This window comes from Leptidea sinapis, chromosome 22, assembly GCF_905404315.1.
Source record: "Leptidea sinapis chromosome 22, ilLepSina1.1, whole genome shotgun sequence".
Taxonomy (NCBI): domain Eukaryota; kingdom Metazoa; phylum Arthropoda; class Insecta; order Lepidoptera; family Pieridae; genus Leptidea; species Leptidea sinapis.
This window is the reverse complement of record NC_066286.1, coordinates 5,311,668-5,339,200: the sequence shown is the minus strand read 5'-3', so window position 1 is coordinate 5,339,200 and position 27,533 is coordinate 5,311,668. Positions and strand designations below refer to the sequence as shown.

Here is a 27,533-nt window from a genome sequence, read left to right as displayed (position 1 = left end):
AACCCCGATCTAGCACCTGACATTTCTGTATTTGCCCAAAAATCAAAAATTTGATGAGAGGTCTCACTTTTTCTAATTCCGAAGAGGCAGTGATAGCGTTCAATCAGCACGTAAAAAATATGTTTTCAGAACTGTGGTTCTCTTGTTTTAAAAAATGGTTCGATCGCAATAAACATAATATTTTGGTTATAAAATGTTGCTTTTTTTTAAGTTACGAAAAACTTTTAGTGTGACCTACGTATTACACGACAGTCTCTAGTATAGTAAGCAACTAAGCAATGTGTAAAATTGAGTATTTTACAATACTCTATAAGTGTTAGAGATTATAGAGTAAGCCTACATGATATAGTGTACAATACTCTACTTTAGACTACGGGTGGCAACCCTAAGTGTAGCCACCAAAACAATACGTTTATAAAAGCAAGTAATACACGCTGTTCGTATTAATAAATGTCAAACAGAGAGCGATCGATGAAATCATTTTAATTAAATATTCGCAGCCGCTTTTAGTAAAGAGATTGACAGTCTTAAGTCTGTTGTCACGCGGCCGTAGATAACATCCACCCCGCGACATTAGACAATCTGGGCAACGAGCAACAAAACAGAAACTAATTTTTAAAATTCCTAATTTGAATTTCGAACGTTCCATTTCCAATTTTTCCGTTGCGTTGTCATGATTTCCCGATCAGTCCGCGGCGCGCAGCTGGGTCGCTCACACGTGTTTATCACTTCAACATTTGTTTACACTGACCGACACGTGTTACAACTTTCGTGGTGATTCTGTACAGCGTCGGAGTGACACGCGTTCGATAATCAAATATAACGCATGACTTTCTTATATTTAGTGATGAGTTAGATATTAGTGCGGTTTTTGTTAGTAACTGTGAATGTTTTCATTTGACCACATGTGGACTTTAGTGGTATTCTTTGCCGTGGTGGCCGCGGGCGAATGCTTTGTGGAGACTGATCAGTTTATGAGCGATCTTGATAAGCCGGGTAAGCATATTATTCTTTCTATACATTAAAATACTATCTATATGTACTTTTTTCAAATAGGAACTATATCAGCTGTATGACTTTTTTTACTCATTACAATTATAACCTTTTTTGGGGCTAAATTTTTAAACAAAAACTGCATTACGTGACTGGGTGTAATATTCAGATGACCAAGTCATCATCAGCGATGCTGAATAGACCGATATGTTTTTAAATTGGAAATTAGTCAAAATCAACTGGATCATTTAAAATACACTGAGAATAAGGACAAATCCTTTCAATTTTTCAACTAATTGCATTAAAAATTCGTTTCTTATTCTCCAGACATTGTGTTTATATGTATTATCACATCTAATTAAGACTTGACGATAAAATAATGTGAAATTTGTTTACATAAGCTTTTAGAAGCATTAATTATGTATATGTTCAATATACTTTCGTTACATATATGTGTAATAACAAAAGTTTATCATATAATATAGGATAATGAATTAATTGTTGATTTAAGACAGTGGCAATGAGTTTTTTGCCATACGAAACATTTTGACTTAAATAATACCTCATAAATAACAGAAAAAATAAATTAAGTATGAGTATAATACGTTAAAAGAAATTTCTTTCATGAAACGAAGTCAAGTTACAACTATATGAAGAGATTTTGACTATTTTATGTGAATGAATATTAATTTATATATTTAGAGAGATGGAGTCTCAACGCCTCTCTGAAGCGGTATTCGTTTCCGAAACGTTCGTAGTGATTGAAAAGACATCAAAAGAATTCCAAATTTAAAGAGAAAATGAATTATATCACTTTCTATGGCTTTAATTAAATCGTCATGTTACCGTGCAATCATTTTATTATGTTACCCGCAAGTTTGCTAGTCAAAAGGTAAGAATTTACTGGATATACATGATCTGAAGTCGAAATGGCTTTACTTAGAAAAATAACTATTGTTGGTTGTGACGGATTGATAGTTGTTATAGTTAGTTAATGATGGTGATTTTAACTTTTGTGGAATTTCTCTTAAATTTGTTTAATAATATGATAAAAAAGCTAACAAACATTTAAGATCAGCATCAAACAGTTGGAGGCTCCTTTGCACAGGAAGGAGCATCCCACCGCCTTGTGCCCTAATTAACCACAGCGTAAGCGTAAGTCCACTGCAGTCAAAATTGCTCGTGCATTTGACGCGAGTGTGTCCCGACGCCAGGCATTTAAAGTACCTCATTGGTCTCGTCTCAAGGACTGTTATCCTGGCATTGATAAAACTGACAACGATTTTGCTGGTGTCTGCTTAAACCACACTGAGCCAACGCCTCTCTGACCCATCTTCGACTGGATTGCCACTCGGCCATCATCGACAGAGACGTAGTCGTCCAAGCCCCGAGATGCGCATCTCCGCGAGCATTTGGTGGGCCTGGTGACCAGCCAGGCCCACCAAATGCCCTCCACTCCACTCCATCTGACTCCGCTAAAACACCCCGCAATTTCTGGGTGAATGTGTCAGTCTGATCGCTTATATTAGCTGTGGAGTAGTAAGATTTACCACACAACCCTTTTTTAATAAAACATTGAAATTTATTCATAGATAATGAGTGAGAAAGATACCTGAACAGTGGCAGGCAGCAGTGGGACTTATCTTATGAAGCATACTAAAATTAGTTACAAGCAATCCCTTATTTCTTGCGTTATAATAATGATAAAATCAAATCAATAACATCTCATAAAAATGAGAATATTTTGTAGCAAAAAGGTGACGATTTTAGTGAACGTATATTAAATTCAATTGTATTGCCACTCAGGATAATTGATTGAACATAAAACAATGAGCGACATGGCAAATGCGCTCGTCATGTTGGTACATAAGATGTTAAGTTCATTAACCAAGCAATTTCAATAGCGTTTAATTCACAATAAAATTTGAAAAACAAAATTTTATGAACGATGCGGGATTCAAACTCACGACCTCCGGCGTTCCGTGCCGGTGCTCTAACCAACTGAGCTAACCGTTCGAGTACCGCCTCGTTACAATATTCTGTTTACTTTGTTCAACTCTCAGGTAGTGGCTTCATCTACAGGATCTACTTTACAGTTGATAACCTACTCAATCCCAATATTTGCAAATTAGGAAATTGACTTGATATGTCGCTCTTGTAAATCTAAACAATATGTTATGTTTTTAAAGTGATAACCCTCACTTCTAGGATTAATACACAAATAAAATTAAAGCGTTTAATTGCCATATCCTTTCAAACACAATAATGATTGCATATTACTAAAAGCGCCACTTGGACATCATCCTGTTCAATAAAACCTGCTACTTGTAATTATTTCAATAATACAATATTGTTTCAAAATGTGCATCGGTATTATGTTTATGATGGAGCTTCCTACTCATTACATTAATTATAATGAGTTTTAATTAATTTTGCAGTTGAAACCATAGAAACAATAATATTCTTTGTGTATCACATTTCGGTACTAAATGATCAGGAATTCGGTAATGTCGCAATTATTTACATAAAATGTTATATTCGTAATTAGTGTAACAATATGCTTAAATTCCATGAAAGTTTCTCAAATTTATTTAGACAATATAAAACTTAAGAGTATTAAAGAGAGAAAGAGAGCTGTTAAAATTCACACTCGCTTTCAGTGATCCGAAAATTGTTTGAAATTTTAATCAAAATTGGTTTATTTTGTTTTGTGGCTTAGCCCGACAAATGGAAGGAAAAATGAAAAAAAAAAACTTGATATGAATACATACATATGAATACATACATACATACATACACAGTTTGCAATAATGCGAATCACGTGCGACTACACAAATAAAATGTCGTGAAATCAATTTTTAGTTCGTAAACCATATCATATTCAATACTTAATGGTGGTTCCATTTAACAATCATTCACTAGTTTCATATCTTTATTTAATGATGTGATTTCAATAACGTTGCATCTTGAATTTTACCTTGACTTGATTCTGTTACCATTACCGACACGTCTATATATAAGTGTGTATATTATAAATTGCGTTTGTACGTACAGAGATACTATGGATGTTGACATTTTTTATGATTGGAAGGAATTAACGAACTTGGGACTCTGTTATCGTTACCGACACGTCAGTATATAATACTGTAATATATTTACTGAGTTTTTATGTACATAGATACAATGGATGTTGACATTTTTTATGATTGGAAGAAACTAATGAACTTGGGACTCTGTTACCATTACCAACACTTCTGTATATAATACTGTAATATATTTACTGAGTTTGTATGTACGAAGATACAATGGATGTTAACATTTTTATGATTGGAAGAAACTAATGAACTTGGGACTCTGTTACCGTTACCAACACATCTGTATATAATACTGTAATGTATTTACTGAGTTTGTACGTATATAGATACAATGGATGTTGACATTTTTTGTGATGGGAAGAAACTAATAAACTTGGGACTCTGTTACCGTTACCGATACGTCAGTATATAAGTATGTATAGATATTATGTTTCTATGTACATACATAAAATGAATGAAGAATTTTTCTTGTGATGGGAAGAAACGAATGAATTCGTGACTCTGTTAGCGTGACCGACGCGTCTGTATACAAGTATTTATTTAAATTGTGTTCGTACGTACAAAGATACAATGGATGTTGAAATTTTTTGTGATGGGAAGATATTGGGTCTTCACGGACACAACCGAATTGGGCCGATACGCCCGGTGAAATACCACTCCCCCACTGGAAACCGGCACGTTGTTGTTGGCAGTTGACGCAACGTCAGCAAAGTGGGACGAGATGCGGTATTTTTTTGCATCCATGGAGGCAGATCTGTTTTTCGCTGCGTGATCCAGATACATCTGCTGATGCTGTTGTTGATGTGGTGCTGCAAGGTATGGAACTCTTTATTCCATCCTCATCGTTGGCAGGTTCCAAACATGGTTTGACCGCTTCTGCAAAATGGCCTCTCGCCGAAAGCAGAAGTGCTATCAGGTTTGGGTCAATGTGGTGGTATCTAAGAATGTGAATTCCAGCGAACTTAAAAAACACAACAATCATGCCTCCAAGTCCTTCAAAAGAATTGCTGACGCGAAGTCGAAGCACATTGGTACAATTGGCGAGAGACTTGCAAGATTTCTCTCGGGAACTCGTGCGTTCTGGTCGCTCGCCAAGGCTGTACAAGGATATTTCTGCCAGCCAGCCATTCCGCCACTGCACGAGGACAATGACTCGCTGGCCCATGTAGCGAAAGAAAAACCTGATCTCCTGGGCTCCCTCTTCACGTACAACTCGACTCTGGATAACCCTCGGTGCACCATCACCGAATATTCCTCGGTGCGAGTCTTACAAGCCGGAGGTAAATATCCGGCATGGCGCCGTGCTTAAGGCACTTCTCACCTTGGACATTCACAAATCGAGCGGGCCCGATGGCATTCCCTCGATAGTGCTCCAAAGTAATGAAGTCGATCATCAACCGCCAGCTCTTGGGATACCTAGAGGAGCACCAGCTAATCAGCGAGTGCCAGTACGGTTTCCACCAGGGTCGCTTAGCTGGTGATCTTCTTGCATACCTCACCCATAAATGGGTGCAAGCGGTTGAGTCGAAGGGAGAGGCGTTGGCGGTGAGTTTGGACATAGCGAAGGCCTTCGATCGGATGTGGCATAAAGCGCTTATAGCGAAACTGCCATCCTATGGGCTTTTCGAGAAGTTGTGCAAATGGGTCGATAGCTTTTTGGCCGATCGGAGCATCAAGGTTGTTAAACCGCAAGGCTGCGTGCTATCCCCTACACTGTTTCTTCTGCATATCAATGATATGCTGCCAATCAGTAGTATTCATTGCTATGCAGACGGCAGCACTGGGTGCCTTCACAGACCATGCCAACATGTCCCGGGATAGCGTCGACGAGAACCGGAACAAACTTGTGTCTGAAATCGAGACTATGCTTTGCAAAGTCTCAGAATGGAGCCGACAAAATTTAGTCCAATTCAACCCCAAGAAGACACAAGTTTGTACATTCACAACTAAATAGTCCCCTTTGTTGGCTGCGGTTTTCCTGAACAGATACGACTTCGGGACCGATGAAGGGACCTTCAAAAAAAAAGCATACTCCCACTTTAAAGGCCGGTAACGCATTTTCTTGACACACCTGTTGTTGCGGATGTCCATGGGCGCTCGTCTCACCTATCCCGTGACCATATTGCCCGTTTGCCCCCTCTTTTATATATATGTAAAAAAAAGATACAATGGATGGATACGATGTATATATCAACTATGACGATGAAAAATTGTGAATGAAAATTCATTAGTTTCATTAGAATTTATTTTAGAGAAATACCAATTTATTAAATTTCATATATAAATTTTTTATATTTACGTCTTAAGCAATTCATTAAAATTTTTCTTTGCCATATAATATCAATTATTTACAAAAGCACATTAAATGAAAATTACGATTTAATTTTTTTAGAGGTACCTAGTTAATAAAAATGAATAAAAAATATTTTTAAAATATTTCCTGCACACTTTAAGTTCAAGTTATCGCTTTTGTCAGCATTACCGGATTGCCACATTTTTTTTTCATCAAGAATTCTGTGCGCCTCTAGATTGCAATGGGCAGGGCGTATCACGTACCATGACATGAACGTCTTACTCATCTCGTAATTTTTCTCATAAAAAAAACAAATAGCCGTGGAACAACACGACAACTTCATAAAATAAGTACCCGGTGTAAGTCTTGTCCGAACGCAAGGGAACAAAATATGTAACAACATTATTTATACAACAGAATTGAGAATTTTGAACATATTGTAGCGTTCCCGGCCTCCGTAGCTTTTGTGATATGTGATACTAACCAACAGTTTCCGGCAAAGCGATCTAGTCAGCCTCTGATAATCATAAACTAACTAACAAAAGTGTACAGTTATAGTAAATCAAATATCGAATTAGATAAAAACGAAATGGGAATTTGAGAAAAACCACAGGATAGGTAAAAACTGTTCTGTGAGAAAAACTGCCCCAAATACTCCGGTTATACAGTGATTATATATGTCAAAGATAATATCCGTTCGAATTAGTAGAATGAATTTAGTATACTACTTAGTAATGGATTTGAAGTTTTCACGTTAAATTAGCATAATCTTTGTTATTACATTTAACGTTAACTTAACTTTAAACAATATATTATGTTTTTAAAGTGATAACCCTCACTTCTAGGATTAATACACAAAAAAATTTGAAAAACAAAACTTTATGAACGATGCGGGATTCGAAACCACGACCTCCGGCGTTCCGTGGGGGTGCTTTAACCAACTGAGCTAACCGTTCGAGTACCGCCTCGTTACAAAATTCTGTTTGCTTTGTTCAATTCTCATTGGCATCTCTCAGTGGCTTCATCTACAGTTACCAACACATCTGTATATAATACTGTAATATATTTACTGAGTTTGTACGTATATAGATACAATGGATGTTGACATTTTTTGCGATGGGAAGAAACTAATGAACTTGGGACTCTGTTACCGTTAAAAGTATCTACTTTACAGTTGATAACCTGCTCACCGAGAGCAGCGGCACGGAACGCCGGAGGTCGTGTCTTCGAATCCCGCATCGTTCATAAAGTTTTGTTTTCCAAACTTTATTTGTGTCAATTAAATTTATAAATCTCTAAACCAAAATGGTTAAGCATTGACGTACAATGAACACCTAGACTCATAATCACTCTAAAAATTGTCTGAAGCAAAACGCTGGCTATGCGTCTATACGCATAGTTATCGTTCAGTTGTATTTTGACCGCGCTTTGAATACAACGTCACGCAATGACAAGGTCGCTTCATTGTGTGTCTACTACGCATTTATGACGGGGATTGTTCCAAAGAGTTTTGTTACCTGATTCCTGCCGCCGAATTCCACTTTCGCACGACACGCCACAAGATAGGATATCATCTCCACCATCTGGATGTGTGATCTCCACAGTGCGGTTTTCAAGGAGCTTTCTCACACGTACCACAAAGCTGTGGAATGAGCTTCCTTTTGCGGTGTTTCCGGGACGATACGACATAGGTACCTTCAAACAAAGCGCATCCACCCTCCTTAAAGGCCGGCAACGCTCCTGTGATTCCTCCGGTGTTGCAAGAGAATGTGGGCAGTGGTGATCATTTAACACCAGGACGCTCCTTTGTCCTCATATTCCATTAAAAAAAGTGTTCAGTGAAAAACTATCCAATTAACAGCATATCCAAACTAAAAATGGATGGAGTGTCATATTACAGGTAAGTGCCCCTTTAAATTAAAAAAAAAAACTAACCAAACGTTTTCAATTATTTTGCTAAATAATAACATTTCAACTACTCAAACAAATTGCTAAAACAAAATACATTGCCGGCGAATATGAGTTTGCTATACTAGGTTTCTTAATGTAACCTGACGAGACCCGGAAAGTTCCACAGTGGCTCTTGTATACGAGTAGCAAGTTATAATAAGAAAGAGGTTCGGAACTTTGCAGCTGGATGATATTATTAGTACTTAGCACTTCGGCTTTTTTTCTGACCTATTCATGTAAAGATTTATTTAAAAAGTTATATATTTTGATATTGCCCAATATTTGACGCGTGTAAATTTGTAAAACAAAATAATCATTTATTTAAAAGGGCCATTCAATTGAATCCTCGTTCCACCAGATTACCGAATAGACTGGTTTATGACCACTGTCCCAGAACAACATTATATCTCAATAGTAGCTACGCAATGTGTATAAAATTATTTAATCATCTACATCTAGAAATAAGAATCTTACCACAGAAACGATTTACTGGACTCCTGTTTTAATGGTTACTTGACAAAAAATTTTATAGTGTTAAGGATTTTTTAAATATTTAGTAAACGTTTTGCATGCTTATTTAAATCAGCCGAATAAAAGACACTACCACAAATTTAAAATCTATAATGTAGTCGACACAATAAATAAATTTAATTTCACCAATATTAGACAAAAGATTTAAACGTTACTAATATTCGAGAAAAATAGCTCTTAAGTGAAGCTGGATGTGTCACACATAAAATATCTGAATTTATTCTAAGCTTAGACATCCAATTAGTAGCATTGGATTGCGAAGTTGCAACAATTTTGGAAACAGGTATACCTGTTTCCACCACAAGTTCGTTGAACTCATCACCAGTTATTTTAACTATTATTGACATATTTATAATATGCACTAAAAAGTAAGAAGATACAACATGGGTACCTTCAAATAAAGCGCGTCCACCTCCCTTCAAGGCCGGCAACGCTCCTGTGATTTCTCGGGTGTTGCAAGACATTGTGGGCGGCGGTGATCACTTAAAGAAATAAGACATCGAGACTGCAAAATTACTATTTAATTAATGACTATTATAGTTACTTTCACTGCAATTTGGCATATGAAATAATAATAGGTAATGATGCTAATATTTATGCTTTTTATTTAATGCTGCAGAAAAGCTCTTTTCGGGGTATATATATTATAGGACCAAGAGAGTCACTAAGATCTAGATTTCAAGATCTTAAATTTATTACCGTAGTACATATTTGATTATATAAAAATGCCAGTAACTTTCCAAATATAAACAGAAGAAGAAGAAGCAAATATAAACTGTAAATGCCCACGTATGTAGGCTAAGCCATCTATAAAATAATTTTCCTGAAAACAATGGTAATGTCTAACAAGTAACCTATATTAAACGAATAATCATAGAAAAACCAAACTATAATTTAAAGGGTTAAGGAAAGAAAATACTATCATTTTCATTGATTAACGCGAGTGTTACACATTTAAATAAAACTACTTTTAAGGCGACACTAAATGCCAGCGACCTTGAGCGATATGAGTTCACGGCTGCCGGCCCGCCATCTATGTAACAAAGCCAATATTTTCAAAATTCTTGTGTGGAAAACAGTTTATATGCTTACAATCCTCGTTATTCACTTCTAATCTAAATAAATGAACCCACACAAAAAGTACAAGCTATAGGAATAACTTTTCTGAGAGAAGTACCAAAAAAATGCGTCACGCCATGCCAAAAAACTTGTTTAACTTCAAAGAAATGTGGTAGTGCAAAAATGCTCGACAGTGTTAACTATAACCAACAGCAAGCATTAGCAACCTACAAATAAGACTTAAGGATATGTGTAACAGGATTAAGTAGTGTTCATAGCTCAAAATTCTATACTTTCACCACAAAACTTGTCTAAAACACCATGTTTGCGTGTTTTCTGCTTACTCTTCGCCTTAAAGGGTTAAAACGCGTGTAATTGTAACTATGTTTTACATTAGATTTTCGGTAAAAATGTTATCTGGAAAGGTCAAAAAAAGGGTTAACTAAATAATAATAAAAATTTAATTTTTACGAAACTCTAATGTAAAAACACAGTTACAATCACACGCGTTTAAATCCTCAAAAGTGTTTAATCTAAAGGATTATTTTAATGAAAAGAAAGCTTGGGTTGATGAATTGCCCTAAAGTGTTAGAGCTTTTAATTCCTCTTGGTAAAAATATTACATTTATTATGAATTATTTGCAAATTTAAACAAAGTGGGCAAATGGCGAGTACATTAAATATTATTAAGTGAATATTACTTAAAATGTAGATAGACATTCTTATTGTTGTAAGTTTTTTTGACAGGCATTGTCATGCTTGCTTAAATGTCATTGCTTTTTTTATTCTTTATATACTAAGTCTGGCCATAAATACTGTTACAATAAAAAAGAAAATATTACATTTCAATTTAGAATCTGTCATTTTGATATGATTATTCATTGAGTTTTCTCAGTTTGGCGCCAATACATTGTACAATATTTTGAGATATTAAAATGGAGTGGGGAGATAGAGAGAACCGAATCGCTGTGATTGCATTACACAAAGTAGGTATGGAGCGAAATGCAATTTTTAAAAGTCTCCATACGCTTGGTATTAGAAAAATGTGTGTGTACAGGGCTATTACTATTAATGTAACTATGTACAATGCGACCTCCTTTGCTTGTGACAGAAAAAGATCTGGCCGTTCACGTAGTGTTCGTACCACAAAGGTGGTCAAACAAGAAAGGCAAAGAATTCGAAGAAATGCTGTCTGAAAGCAAAAGATTTCATCTCGGAAGATGAAGATTGCACCTAGAACCATGTTGCGTATTTTAAAAGATGACTTAGGACTTGTAGCCAATAAGAGACGTACTGGTCATTACCTGATAATTTAAAGAAGATTAAAGGTAAAATGTAAACAACTACTGAAGGGGTACCCAACGGAGGCCACAGAAAAATTTTGTTTACGGATGAGAAAATTTTAACACTTGAGCAACATTTTAAGAAACGAAATGACCGTATTTATGCTCAAAGCTCTAAGGTAGCGTCCCAATTAGTCGACAGAGTGCAATGTGGGCACTATCCGATTTCAGTTATGGTTTGCAGCTACATCGGAACAAGTGTATCAAGTTACCATTCTTGAGAAGGTAGCCCCTTTACGACACCATGTTCCATAACCAAGAATGGGCCTTCCAGCGAGACTGGACTAGACTGCGCCGGGTCAGAAAGGTCGGTCTGCACAGTCTTGGTTGGAAACGAACGTTTTCACTTCATCAGAGCTGAAGATTGGCCATCATCTAGTCCCAATCTTAATCCACTGGATTATGATTTATGTGTGAGTTTTAGAGTATACGGCTTGCTCTAAACGCCATGATAATTTGGAGTCCCTTAAACAATCCTTACGTTTAGCAGTAGAGCATTTTTCCATGGAAAGAGTGCGTGCTTCTTTTGATTACTGGACTCAGCGTTTAAAGGACTTTATTGCAGCCAATGGATACCACATCAAGCTTTTTATATTCTAAATTGTTTTATATTTATGTATTAAACTAATAAAGTGTAAAAGTGATAAATGTTATATGCAAAAGATGTTGTTTTCTTTGTTTCAGTATTTATGGCAAGACTAGGTATATGTTCGAGGGGATAGCTGGTCTATACGTCGTGCTCGTGAATGAGCCCTATTATAATATACTCTGCTTCATATTTTTAAAATTAAAATTATTTAATATATTTATAGTTAGTTACATGTACTTTATATACGTAAATAAAATGCTCGCAGAATACCTTTATTTATTGACAATGTGCGTGGATTGATGCATGTACTTCACTTAGAATACACATCCTAGGGTTTTATTGACCAAATAGCATTGAATGGATAAAATCTATGTAGTTTCGGTGGTATGTTGTATTTTTCCCATAGTCTTGTTAGGAAAGTTATTCTGATGATGTTGAGCTGACCAGGGTTTTAAAATGATTCGGTTTTCTGTATTAAATATTTTTTTTTCTTCTATCAATTCTTTATTGTAGCTCTATGGGCTTTTGAAATATTAAAAGCAACTTTTAATAAGCATTGAAAGAAATCCTCTCCTATGTAAGTGGACGTTTTTATGTATTTCCTGTATGTTTCTCCGTATTTGTATGGGATGTTTAAAGAAATAACTATTTATAGTATAGTTAGAAATTTTATTTTTTAAGATATGCGTATATTTTCCGTTTCGTTATGAACAATTATAATATGTTCTTCCTATTGTAAATTATCAATAACTAATTTCTGATTTTTTATTTATTCTACTATTGGTAAATTTATACCACCAATTTTTCCATAATTCGCTGTATTATGGCATCAGTTATAGAACCAATTTGATTTTCATCTCTTGTTTAACCATACTTAATATCATTTATATTTCCTCAGACAGTTTTGTAGTCATTGTTATAATTTAAGAGAAGAGTGTATTTTGAAAGGACCGTTTGACCTAGTTGCTTCTAATCGATTTTTTTTATCCTGTTAGCAACTCAACCCACATCAAGTATAAATTCTGAACGCTACCTTTAGAGGGGTTCTCTTGGTTTCTTACGTAAGCTGTCACTTTGATGTCAATCAGTGTCAATATGACAGACGTCGGCTGGTGTGGTGTTTTTATGTGACGAGACATATTGATTGAGGTTAATTTTTTGATATTTTCCCTATCTTTGCAAATCTGTAGTTTCAGTTTATAATATCATATTCTTAGTACTCAATTGTCTGTGTTTTTTGTTATTCTGATAACTTAGCCTTACTGATGTTGTTGTTTTAAGAGTTACGTTTCAGCGCCATCGAACAATATGTTTGAGAAATGCAATAAATTAAGTATTTATTGATTCATTGGACTAAAATCCAACAATTTATGGAGTCTATATTAATTAGCCTCGTTTATATATAAAGTTTTCACTTCTGCTGTGTGGTCTTAAATCTGAATTATTATTTAAGCTATTGATTAAATCTGAAAATAAAAGACTCAGATAATTTATTACGTCTAGGTAGAGTCTCTTGCTGTTAGACAACCGATGAAAACAGGCCAGGTTTATTACTTTAGTGTGCGTTACAAGCTACGACTTACTCTCACGATTTGCTTGTCACTGTGTGCGTGAATTGCACAAAATAGAGTTTAACTGTCAACCTCAATTTTGTTCGACGTTTTCACAGCTGTCACAGTCTATATAGACGTACTAGCTGACCCGGCAAACGTTGTTTTGCCATATAAAGTATAATTCACGAGATAGTTTTATAAGTAATAAAATATTGCCTATATTATAGCCTGTACATCATTTTGTTCTATTGTCAATAGTTTTTGCAGCGCACACAAAAATAGGTTTTCGGGTTTTTACCTTGTGTTACAAAATAATAATTTTATTACGGATCCCTTATTTTGAAAAAACCTATAGCCTTCCTCGATAAATGGACTACCCAACACTGAAAGAATCATTCAAATCGGACCAGTAGTACCAGAGATTAGCGCGTTCAAACAAACAAACAAACACTGCAGCTTTATAATATTAGTATAGATAAATGACTCAACATTAAAGAAATCACTCCATTAATAACAGTGACTTTTGAGCAAATGATTTCTACAAATAGAAGGACGGTAGCATCAACTTCTAACAAATAAACCATTCCTCATTTGATAACATTAATTGGAATCATATTAGTAGATTGTTAAACGAGGGTCGAAAGAATCAATTCTCGAGGTATTTAGACGCCCGAGCGCAGCGAGGTCGGCTATAGTCCGAGTAGGAATTGATTCTTTTACACCTGTTTAACACTCTACTTTTCATTTCGAATATGAGGAAAATAAAACTAGTTGTTTATATAAACTATTTATTGATAATATATATAATATTATACGATAATGTATATAATATTAGTAGTACCTATTTAAAATGAATTGTCAAATTAGGACAATTTACGTCGACTTTTTAAATTTCAAATATGGAACTCAGTGCGTAATTGTTGCGGCTTATCGCTCAAAGAAGTTCACACTGGCTGTTTAGAAAGTCACATGGCCGCATTTTTTTTCTTAAATTAGTTTTTTGACATAAAACTCATCACAGCTGACAGCAGTTCTATTTTCAAAGTTCATTCCGGCCCTTAGGTGGGAAGTAATTTGTATGAGTTTTTTACCTCTCTATGGCGGAAGCAGCATTTTCCACCCAACAATCAGATCAAAACAACATTACTTTTCCAGTATGAGAAATGAAAAAGTTATTTATTTACTTCAATATGTGCTTCTTATCTAATGTCTTTGTTATTGAAAAGCGATTTAAGCTAGAAGCATAACAAAATAACATCTCAAACGCACTTGGACACTTTAAATTCATTGCTTCACCCTACTTCAGTTTGAACACAAACAAGACAATTCCAAACTTCTAACAATAGAAGTTAGCAGTATTCAAAAGCCGGATATTTTTCACGTTCACATAAAAGATAACCAATTTTCTATGTAAATGACAAATGTCCTCGAGTGCCGCTTCTGTCACTGCCGCCTCACCCTGATAAATATGGTAATGAGTGGCCGGATACAGCGGGACTTCTGAACTTAAATAATCATCTTTAAGGATACGGTCTCCACCCAATACTATTATTGAGATTTGAAATTACAATCGACTTCAATTAATTGTTAATAGTAGGGACAAAATGAGCAGGACGTTCTGCTGGTGGTAACTGATACGCGCTGCCCATTACAATGCAGTGCCGCTCAGGATTCTTGAAAAACCACAAAAATTCTGAATACCACTACAACTGCGCTCTTCACCTTGAGACATAAGATGTTAAGTCTCATTTGCATAGTAATTTGACTAGCTACGGCGCCCTTCAGACCGAAACACAGTAATGCTTACACATTACTGCATCACGGCAGAAATAGGCGCCGTTGGTACCCATAATCTAGCCGGCATCCTGTGCAAAGGAGCCTCCCACTGGTTTCAATATAATATAATCTAATAATAAAAAAAACTAACAAACACGCTTTGAATGAAAAGACATTGTAAATTACAATAATTTAAACTGAACATCAATTCCTGCCTTATCGACGATAGATGAAAATATTATATGAATTAACAAAAATCTTATTTGGCAAATTATGGTTTGTGCATATTAATATATTGTCATCGGTCCTCTATAAATCTACGAAGTTTGAACGAAATCTGGCCGTTTAAAATGGCGCCCAAATGAGTCGGTTACAAACAAACATATATTCAGGTAATTCTAATAAAAAGAGTGTAATAATGGTAAACTATGTCAGATTTTTTAATGAAACATAAGTAAAAGTTAAGTATAAAGAAATAAAATAATAGTTTCGCATTATTACTTTAAAATGAAAAAAAAAAAAGAATTTCTTACAAATTAAAATATTTTCCCTCTTATTCATAATAGTCTGCTAACTTAAAGCATTTCTAATTCTCACTCTGTCTTCTTCTATTGACCTAAGTCAGAATAAGAGAAAACACTCCTAAGCGGCTGTTTAAAGTTAACGGACCATTATGAATAAGGGGGTTAATATTTAACGAACACTCAATCATTATTGGAACACCAGAATTAGCGAACGTTTAGTAAAGTTTTAAATTTTTGAAAGTTAATCTGAAAATTTTTCAATTGCAAAAATAAACCAATCTATTTTATAATCTAGAAATATATTATTATATTAAAAATTATTTTGGTCAGTTTTAAAACGTGGCCATTAGCCATATCGTAACAAAACAAGAACAGGTTCAAAGCAATCTTACATAAAAAATATTATATTCAGATCTTGTAGCACAGATTGAATGGTCCAGTCCCGATTGTGATAAAGTTACGTTCCGACTAAGGAAAATCGTATGCTGCGTATTCGGCGAAATATTGATAGATGTTTGGTTTAAATAATAATAATAATGTTAACTTATTGATATTTTTATTTCAAACATTATAGTATAAATTTATGTAACTGAATAAGGTGATGCGAGAATCCGTAGTTTTGTTAGTAATAAGTAAATATCTATACATATAAAAATCTATGGCTGTTCGATAGTCTCGGTAAAACTTTAGAACGGCTGGACCGGTTTGCCTAATATAGGTCTTGAACTATTTGTGGAAGTCCAGAGAAGGTTTAAAACGTTGAATAAATATGAATACTCGGAATTAAATAAAAATTACAACTTTGATTTTCCTTTGATAAGGCCCCCCGTCGTTCAGAAATCAAATAAAAAAAAGGATTGTGTGGTTTTATGAAACCACGGTAAAAGTGAAACTTTTTTTCAGATTATAGACATTTAACTAAAAATTTTTGGAATAATATTCCATTATGGGTATAAAAATCGGTTTATCAATCTTAATTTTATACTTGGAAAATTGGAATGATAATGGGAAATAATAAAAGTATACTAAGTCTAATATATATACTAATATTTACAATGAATTCGATGTCTTAGCCCTGGTTAAAAACAAACAAAATAGCGTGGAGCACTGGCAAAAATGGGTAATGGTCTATACACTACACGGTCATAGCTGCTGCGAGGTATAGGCGCCGCCCGACCGTCACGCGATATGCAACACACAGACGAAAAAGTTTGAGACGATATAATAAAAGTTTCACTTTAATAATAGTTTAAAATGAATAAATAATTAGAATTTTTATATCTTTCTAACTTTCTCGGGAGGTCAAAATAAACATATTTTCGTATAACTATAGTATTAGGTAGATTAACTAACACATTAACAGTTGTTAACTATCAATCAGATTATTTTTATCTAGATTGACAAATCTTAAGTTTTGTCAAAAAATCAAATTTTTGAACCTAACCGCAAAAAATATAGTTTATCAGAAAGCTTTAAATTTATCAACAGACTGTATCATAACTGTGTGTGTCTGTCAATATCAAATTAAAATCTTATAAATAGCCAGTATTTCAGGAAAACTCTGTTTTGTAAGTGAGCAACATCATGTGGAATAATAAATTGTAAATAATAATCGAAAATAATAATAAAATTTCATTCATACCGAGCATTTCTTTTTATTTGTTTTAATAAAAAAAGGATTCCTTTTGTGTTTTTAAGTTTATTTTATACAAAAGTTTAGGTCTTTTATTTATCGATTGAGGCAGTACGAAATCTGCTAGGGTCAGCTGGTATTTAATATAAATCCAGTGTCCTGATGTTTGTTTCCAGTGAACTCATATACTAATGAACTTCTATAACTGGGATATTACTTCATGGAGTGCAGTTTAGCCTAACTTGAGAGAACGAATAGTTTTTATGTCGATTTGAGACCCATAATAATTTTAATTTCCAGGGCGGTACTTCAGTCTCTCCAGAGGTGCCACATTGATTACCGATTTATCGAAGCGTTCAAGTGTTTGTATGGAAACACCACCATGTCAGTCCGTCTCCAGGATGAGATCTCGAAGACTATCCGACTGCAGCGGGGAGTCAGACAAGGGATGTCATATCGCCCAAGCTGTTCACTGCTGCGTTGGAAGAAGATGTCTTAAAGTTTCTGCACTAAAACGGACTGCACTAAAATGATGCATTCACCGTTGATATTTATATATTTTTTTTGATATTTATATCAACGGTGAATACATCACTCACATTTGATTCGCAGACGATATCGTTATCATGGCAGCGACCATTTAAGACTAAAGCCATATGTTCGATGGCCTATACAGCTTCCCAAGGAGAAGGTCTCAAAATGAACATAGATAACACGAAAATCATGTCAAATGTCCATGTCGCACCTACTCCCATAACAATTGGGAACTCTACTCTCGAAATTGTCGACGAGTACGTACCTCGGACAATCCAGTTCGGCAGGTCCAATTACGCGAAAGAGGTCATTCGTCGAATCCAACTCGGATGGGCAGCGTTCGGGAAGCTCCGTAAGATCTTCTCGTCCCAAATACCACAGTGTCTGAAGACGAAGGTTTTCAACCAGTGTGTGTTGCCAGTGATGAATTACGGTACGCAGACGGGATCGCTTACTATGGGCCTGATGAGAAAGCTCATGGTCGCTCAAAGGGCAATGGAGAGAGCTATGCAGTTTCCTTGCGAGATCGAATTTGAATTGAGGAGATCCGTAGGAGAACCAAAGTAACCGACATAGTCCAAATGACTGCGAAACTGAAATGGCAGTGGGCAGGGCATATAGTTCGACGGACAGATGGTAGTTGGGGCAGTAAAGTTCTTGAATGGCGACCACGTACCGGAAGACGCAGTCTTGGTAGACTCCCCGCCAGATGGACATACGTATTTTACTTACCAGAGTAAAGATCGCCGGAATACATTGGATGATGGCAAAGCAAGACCGATTATTGAATTGTGTATTCAATTGTTTGATATATAATAATGTTCGTAACAAACATTCTGCTTCTGTTTAATGAATATTTTAGTTCGCTACTTAGCTATATGAGTTAGTTTATTTAGTTCCTGGTATTTCGTACACTGGAGGCTATGTGCGTTCCGGTTAGTAGAGCTAGATAATTATGTTTAAATATTAGTCAAAAGATGCATTAACAAATAGGAAGATTAGTAAGATTGACTTTTAAATTATTAACCGACTTAAAAAAAGGAGGAGGTTCTCAATTCTTCGGTGTGTTTTTTTTTATGTTTGATACCTCAGAATTTTCGACTGGGTGAACCGATTTTGTAAATTCTTTTTCAAATCAAATCAAATCAAAATAACTTTATTTGTTATTGTAGGTCACACTTATGAATGTCAAAAAAATATTTTTTCTTATTTAATCTACCTCTACATCGTAAAGGGCTACTGAGAAGCAGTAGCAAGAAACTCATTGCCACTCTTTTACATTTTCATGGTTTTATAAATGATTTAAATTACAATATAATATGTCTTTACAAACATACTCATACGTCAAATAGTCAATGCGTTACACGAGTAAGTCAAAAAAGTAAATGTAAATTAATACAAAGCAAAAGTTATTGAGTACAGTAGCTGCATCATCCACACACACCGGAAATAAATAAAGGTATTCTGTGAGCATTTTATATGGTACTAGCTGACCTGACAGACGTTGTTCTGTCCATAATAAAATAAACTCTTGCGGATGGAATTTTGGAAAATCCGAAAATTCTTAGCTGACCTCTACTCGGTGAAAAGAATATTCCTACCAAAGTTCAAGTCTTTAGCTCTAGTGGTTCCAGAGATATCGTGATGGGTGATTATATACGTGGAAATCTCTTATATATAGATTGAACTTCGGAAATGGATTGTCTTGATTCATAGCACAAACTTTTAAGGATTGGCCTTAAGATTTGAATGGTCAGGGCGAATGCGAGACGGATCGGAAATTAAAGATTTGCGGGCTAACTCGTCATGCAAAATGTTCATTAAGTAGTTGCTGCAGATCTGAAGAATTGCTATTATCATTGCTGCATTGATCTCTTGACATCGATCAAGTTATTTGTCCATGTTGCCCATGAAGTATAATTGTAAAAATTTAAGCTCTTCGAGAGGTTGCAGTGATCCAATACGATGGTGAATCTGTCCTTATATCTACAATATCAAAGGCAAAACCCGTATTACTGATTTATAAACACTAATTTAGAATTATATATATAGTATAGTACGTATGTATATTCTTTTACTGTATTGTGTGTAAGTATGTAAATAAATAAATACCTGGAATGTCGGATTATATCCTCGTTCGTAGATGTCTGCCCCAAATGAGGTCATTTGGAAACAAACATTATATTTTTGAGTGTTTTCTAGAACATGGCAGCACAATTCTTGCGTTTTTCCGCAGAATACTCGCAAACAACGTCCATCGGCCCAATGCGAAAGCTAGTATGTAAGCAGTACAGTACAGTATAAGTACTGCAATCGTATCGAAACGCTGCTCGATTCAAATCAGTACTTCATAAACTTCTTCTTGTGCGTCGAAAATTATCTATAAGTTGTTGATCTCAGAGGTTTTACTGGACGATATCGTATTGCCAGCCGATCCGTTTTACGGGCGTCTTTTCACCTGCCATTTCTTGTTCTTCTTCAGTCCTTTCATTCGCATATTTCGAATCCTAGTTGCATTACTTCTTTGTCGGGAATAATTTAATCGTCTTGGTCGTGACATTGTTAATGATAATATCGGCACAATAAGCTTATAGAAACTGGAAACAAACACACCAACCGGTCAACTTGAATAACATGACGTGCACTGTCAGTTGTATTTTATAACTTATGTAGTGTGAAACTAACAAAAAACTTTATTGAATTCTTTCTATTCTCGAGATGTCATCAAAATGTCAATCCATACAAAAGGTATCAGAAAATATTTTTTTTATAATAATATTTTTTCGTAATTTTTTTGATATTTTATGACTTATTATATCCTATGTCCGTCTCCTGGCTCTAAGTTACCTAGTCACCAATTTTCAGCCGTATCGGTAAAGCCGTTCTTGAGTTATATAAAGTGTAACTAACACGACTTTCTTTTATATATATAGATTATATATATCACTAGAACTTAACCAAATAACAAAAGAAAGAATGTTCATGTAGATATATTCAACAATACTCACTAAACACCTCTACTTACAATTTGACCATTTTGCTTATAGTATAATAATTCATAATTATAAATATTATTATATTTAATTAAGGGTAATTAAAGCTCAAATCTTTTAGAGTAATTCATACCCAAGCTTTCTTATCATCTAAATAGTCCTTAAAATTGTAATACGATTTTTCTATAAGTTTATGTTTAATATAGGCTTTGAACTTGTTGAGGGACATTTTCATTATGTTCTAAATACTTAATAAATGACTAGTCGAATTTACTTAGCCTAGAAGTGGGCATTAACAGTTTATTTTTGTTTCTTTTCATTATGTTCTCAATACTTAATAAATGACTAGTCGAATTTACTTAGCCTAGAAGTGGGCATTAACAGTTTATTTTTGTTTCTAGTATTAATATTATGTTTCTCATTTACCTTTTGAAATTTGTGGCCATTTTTATGAACATAATATACTTAATTTTCCTATATATATTGGTTAGAAACAGTCCTAATTTTAAAATCTTTAAATTTAATCTAAGCGACTCCCTTGGTCCCATACCATAAATTGCCCGAACAGCTATTTTCTGCAGTACAATTTTTTTTTTACATTTTAAACATTTTTTCATGCGATTGTACCATTTTTTAAAACGGGAGGACCACAGATTCGAAGCCATGTTGTCTACGTGCTGATTGAACGCTATCACTGCCTATTCGGAATTGGTAAAAGTGAAACCTCTCATCAAATCTTTGATTTTGGGGAAAATACAGAAATCACAGGGTGCTGTTTTTTTTCGGGTTGAAAACAATAAATCCATGTTTCGTCTCCTGCGACAATGTCATAAATAGCATAAGAATGTCCGTAGTCGTACTTCATTAGCATCTGTGAGCACCATTCCACGCGAGTCGGCTTCTGCTCCGCTGTCAGTTCATGAGGGATCCAACGACAACAAAGTTTCTGACCTTACAATTCTTCGTGAAAATTTTTCTGAATTTGGCTCATACCAATCCCCAATAGTCCTCGAATTATCTCATAGGTAATCCGCGGGTTTTCTTAAACTAGCCGCTTAGCGGTAGCCACATTATTTTCGTTGCCGGCCACCCTTCACGAAATTCGTCATGTAGAGAAACCCGACCTCTCTCATATTCAGCAAACTATCGCCTCATAGTGCTCAAGCAAGGTGCTTCTCTCCCAAACACATTTCCCAAGCGGTACAGTCTAGCGGAGAGAGAGAACTTTTAAAATCATAAAAAATCATCGCTCTAAAATCTTTTCGACGTAATTCCATTTTCGTTGCGTACGTAGACTTTGATGTGTGATAAAAGACAATTGACAAATTATTGTTTTTTTTTATTACTAAGAAGGTTGCAACGTTTCTCAAAAATATAACATTCGAAAATCAAATAGTTCCGATTAGCTAGAAGTGCAAAATTTTTAGTGTGCCCCATGTAATATATTATATTTAAGTTAAATCGAAAACCATTGAAAAATTTTAGGTCATCCCTAACGACTGTATTTTCTATGCAATGAAATAAAGTAGTGCTGTGTTTTAACACAGAAACCTGTATAATTAAAAGCCCAACGAGTAAACGAGTGCCCCAATAATACATTGACCTGGTTCAAATCTCCTGTGAGGTTTTCTAGAGCAAGTGTTTAATTCTAACAGAGGCAAACTCAAAGTTTACTTATTAAATTAATGATTGTAAGTAATTCTTGTACTTCGCAATTTAGCTTAACTGATTTAATTTATAGTTACTCGCCAAAGATTCTAGAGATGAGTGCAAAGGAATAAAATCAATCGTTGTTTATCAAGGATTTTTATGGTAGGACAAACGGTCGTACGGTTCACATGAAGCGCCGTCTCTACGCATCGCCAAGTTTCACTTTTAGTCTGCCAGAGGAATGGAGTCATAACTGCCGTACCATAAACTCATCAGATGTTTAATTAAAAAGTAGATGCATTGTAATAATCTTACAAAATATATTTTAAAAAACTAAAAGATTACGCATAAAAAAGGGAATATGTCTTTGGAAACTGGATTGCATTATAGCAATATAAAGACCACTCAAAGCATTGCATGAAACGTGAAGCCATTGATAGATTGACACATGACGACTATAATCTTGTAAGAAACGGAGATAGCCGAAACCCACCGAAACTTAGCCTGATTATAATTCGTCGCCAATCGCCATACTGTAATTACTACTATTTCACACTTACTTTACATAAATCACTGCACATTTCATACTAAACTAAATTTTAATTTTGACTTAGGCAATCCCGCCTCTTATTACGTAGTATTTACATCTTTTTTGCAGTTAATAATATGGCTAAAAGTGTTATTAAAATTACAATAGAAGGTAAAACTTCTCCTGTGTAGTGTGTCTGTATACATTTAATTTAGATTTTAGTTTTAAATTGTGAGAAATGAAATAGATCTAAGATAGAATAGTCATTACGATTTGTTTGCGTAAATGGCATTAAATGTATTTATTTTCTCAAAATTGATTCCTTTAGAATTATTTTTGATGTCATTTCTAATAACTACTAGATACTACTACCGTTTCGGAAACAAATGGCGCTCTGAGAGAGAAGAAGCGGTGCAAGAAACTCTCCTAGCATTCTTTTTTTGCGCTCTTTTAATTAAAAATATACAATATTGTACAGTCATTTCTATCGCTATAAAATAATCACAATCTAGTCCCAGGCTGTCCGATCATTTAGATATTCAGCAGTGGAGTAATAGGGTTTACGACAGAGCCATTTTTTTATAAAACACTTAAATTTATTTATAGATAATGCCTGAACAGTGGCTGGGACTTTATTATAGAAGTGTATACCCTTAAAGCTATTATGTATCTTATGAAGCCTACTAGAATTAGTTATAAGCAATCCCTTATTTCTAGTGTTATAATTACGAAAATCACTATTAAGAGCAAAAAGGTGACGATTTTCGTGAACGAACGTGCGTAATACGGCATAGAACTGAGTTTCGAGCAGAATTAGTTCTTAAATTTAGTATTTGAAATAATGTTTTATACGGTGGTATTGCAAATGATACCTTTGCCCTTTGCAAGTAGTACATTGCAGTACTTTATTCGTTAATATTATGTGGTGAAGCTAAACGATATCGTATTGTGTTCTTCTATTTTCTAAAGTGTTTTTTTTGGTCTGAAGTGCGCGGTAGCTAGTGAAATTATTGGGCAAATGAGACTTAATATCTTAGGACTCGGGTTAACGAGCGCTATTTTATTGCCGCTCAGAATTTGTGTGTTTTTCAAGAATCCTGAGCGGCACTGCATTGTAATGCGCAGGGATGGCTAGTAATGTGTAAAATACCATCAGCTGAACGTCCTGCTCGTCTTGTCCCTTAATTTCATAAAAAAAATGAAGTGTATTTTATAACAGGGAACCAATGAATATAGTATTCTATTGAACTTCGAACATATGTAAAGTATAGTATTTTAATGCAGTCGACATCGTTAAATAAAACACAAGCTCATTAATAAATATCAATTGCTTGTTTGCACTACTTGTGATTGCGTCTGTATGTTCGATGAGATTCATTTTGTAGTCTAGTCGAACACCATGTCACGCACCAAGTTGGGAGGGGATGTCTCACGACAGAGGTATCATTTATACAATAGGTACCTACAGTCATTTTCTTCGTGCTTATAGCCTAAAATTATGTGGATATATTTTGATGTGTTGGTATTTGTTCTGTTTATGACTTTAATGTATCTAATCCACTGTTAGTATCTGGAACAAAATTGATCTAATCCAGGAATTTTGGTGTCAAAAATACACCTCGATCTGGTCGCTCTGTTACGGCTAAAATAGATGCCAATTTTGAAAAATTTAAACAAAATCGGCATACCAGTAGTTACGACTTAGCTGACGAGCTAGAGATTACGTTACATTACATTGGCATTGGTAATTAATCTCTAGTTTTGTCGCTGGGCAGAATGATCGATTGTAATCACTACTAGCAACAACTTATGTTGACAATTATGACAATATTAAGACTGATATGACACAAGTTGCTTTAAGAACTAAAGTATTAACAAATAAAAGATGGAGCCTCAACAGTTCCCGATCCAGATAAGTAAGTTGCGGTACAGTTCTCCAAAGTTCAACAGGGTTCGTGTACAAAGTTTAAATCGCAGCTTTACAATTTGAACCGTGTCTCTGTCACCATGCTAACCTCACCCTCAGTTACTTGCCGAACGACAATCTCTTAAGCAGAATAGCCCCTACGTAAAAATTATAATTAATATTTTTAGTGCAATAAATAATGTTCGTTAACCAAATTATTTGAGTTTTCTTTAGTGTTAATTCCGCCAATAGAGTCTCGTGACAGATTTTGGCGAGTCAACACGTGCTAAGGATGCCTTGTGTAGAGTCGAAACACGTATCGAATTGTTTAAAGACAAAAATACTGGCCGAATTAAAACTAAAGAAAACTCAAATCATTTGGATAATTATGGATTTCCGCAAAGTAACGCCTTCATCAAAAAATTTTCAATGTTCGTTAATTCAACATTTGTCCACGTATCGCATACGTTGGCAGTGGCGTCTTTTTCTCCCGATAAGCAGTTTAAAAGTACTTAGTGAAATTACAGAGCTAATGAGGCTTAACATCTTATTTCTAAAAGTGACGAGCGCAATTGCGATTTCGCTCAGCATTTTAAGTAACGTGCAGGGAGTTTCACTAACAGGTTTAAAAAATATCTAAAACACTCATTAAAAAATGTGTGTGAGTGTGGCGCGTATAATAAATAAAACATCGTGAAAGATTTAAACATTATACTCGGTTAAGTTTGCCATTGTAAAAAAAACAGCGTCTCTCTAAAAATGCGATTCTGCCACGAGACTATAAAATAAGAATTTATAAGAATCAAACTACTACAAAATGATCTTTCAAATAATTAAAGAAAATGTAACATTCATTTTTAAATTTTTGTCGATGTCATATGATTAGCTTTTTATAAAGTTTTACACAACATAATAGGGGTCGATTGATTTTTTGGAATACTAACTACTTTGGAATAACACTCCTCAATCCGAAAATATAACATCATTAAGATATACAAAATGGATTGTTTGACTTTTTTAGCAGCAACAGATCGCAATATCAGTTAGAGATGTGTTTGGAGAGGGCACGGCTAATGAACGCACTGTACTTTTTTGTTCATTTACGTAGAGGAAACTTTGACTTGATGAATGAATCATAAGGCAATCTAAGTTAAATAATGATGATTTGAATGAAGCGGAAGAAGCCTATAGCATCATAATACCAAGGAATTAGCCGCATTCGATGTTAACCTACCCGCAAGATTTACCCATGTCATAAAATCGGTATAATAAAAGAATCGGATTTTAAATTCACCATTATATTATGACCTAAATTGAATTAATGTTTTACATTGCTGCCTATTGAGCAAAAATATTTTAAGAATGTGGAGTAAATCCAGCAATGTATTGATATAGGAATCGAAGCTAATTATGGTGTCCATTGTGACATGTTCCATACTTCAGCTTTGTTTTTATGCGACGTGATTTGTTTATACGTATAGAACATCATTGATTCTATACGATAGTTGCAAGCGAACATTGTTATAGCTTACACCAGTTTGAACGCCGTATCAAAGCCTTAAAGAAAAATAATTTAATAGAATAATACATTTCTATAGCACACACACGTAAGTTTATCAACGATGCTAAGGATTGTATATTATGATACTTTTCTCTTTCATGCTATTTACAAACCAGTTGGAAATTTAAATTAAACCTTTGATAAGTAACCTCCTTGGTTGCCATGTTCCAGAATAAAAGAACGTTCCACTTTTAAATTACATTGGCTGCTAAAACACGAGAGATATGGATTTTCATACAATTTTTGTCGGCTGTTGCTCACATGTCTTCGGCCAGTAGTGGTCAAAATTCTTTATAGTTCTCACATCCAGAAAAGCAATAACAGCAGATGTTACAGTGGTAGGCTCCTTTGCACAGGATGCCGGTTAGATTATGGGTACCACAGCAGCGCTTATTTCTGCTGGGAAGCAGTAATGTGTAAGCATTACTGTGTTTCGGCCGGAAGGGCGCCGTAGCTAGTGAAATTACTGGGCAAATGAGACTTAACATCTTATGTCTCAAGGTGACGAGCGCAGTTGCAGTGCCGGTCAGAATTTTTGGGGGTTTTCAAGAATCCTGAGTACATACACACGACTTACACGGCTGCTAAGCAATCTTGGGATGGCAAAACTATTGATTAAAATAGAAAAATGTAAGCATAAAGAGTAAAGACATTGTTTTGACAATTATATATATTATATAACAGTGAACTAATCAAAATATAATTTTGCCAACTTCTTATATCTAATTAAGGTTAAATAAAGTATATCTACGTCACAAAGAGTGTTATTGTAATTAATAACTGCATGGACGATTTACATATCATGAGTTTCTAACATAATAATTTGTACGGGAATATTTAGAAGAAATTTTTTGAAAGTAAGGAGGTTCTGGCAACCAAATAGTTTACTTTTGAGTCCAAATAGTTGCGATGTCTTCTAATACATGAATAAGATGTCGGGTTGAGGCAGTCTCGTAGTCAACGAAAATGAGCCCAGTGCGATATTCTAGTTACTTCAACAATTAATTTGGATCTTTTTCGA

General features: G+C 34.8%; 1 protein-coding gene across 1 annotated transcript in view; it reads left to right on the top strand.

Moving 5' to 3' along the window:
- Positions 1–851: 851 nt before the first annotated feature.
- LOC126970950 (nephrin-like) overlaps positions 852–27,533 on the top strand; it is a 122,090-nt gene continuing 95,408 nt past the window's right edge. Inside the window, exon 1 of the mRNA XM_050817096.1 lies at positions 852–996. Coding sequence (XP_050673053.1) covers positions 888–996 — 109 coding nt within the window. The 5' untranslated portion in view covers positions 852–887. The remainder of the gene's footprint in view (positions 997–27,533) is intronic.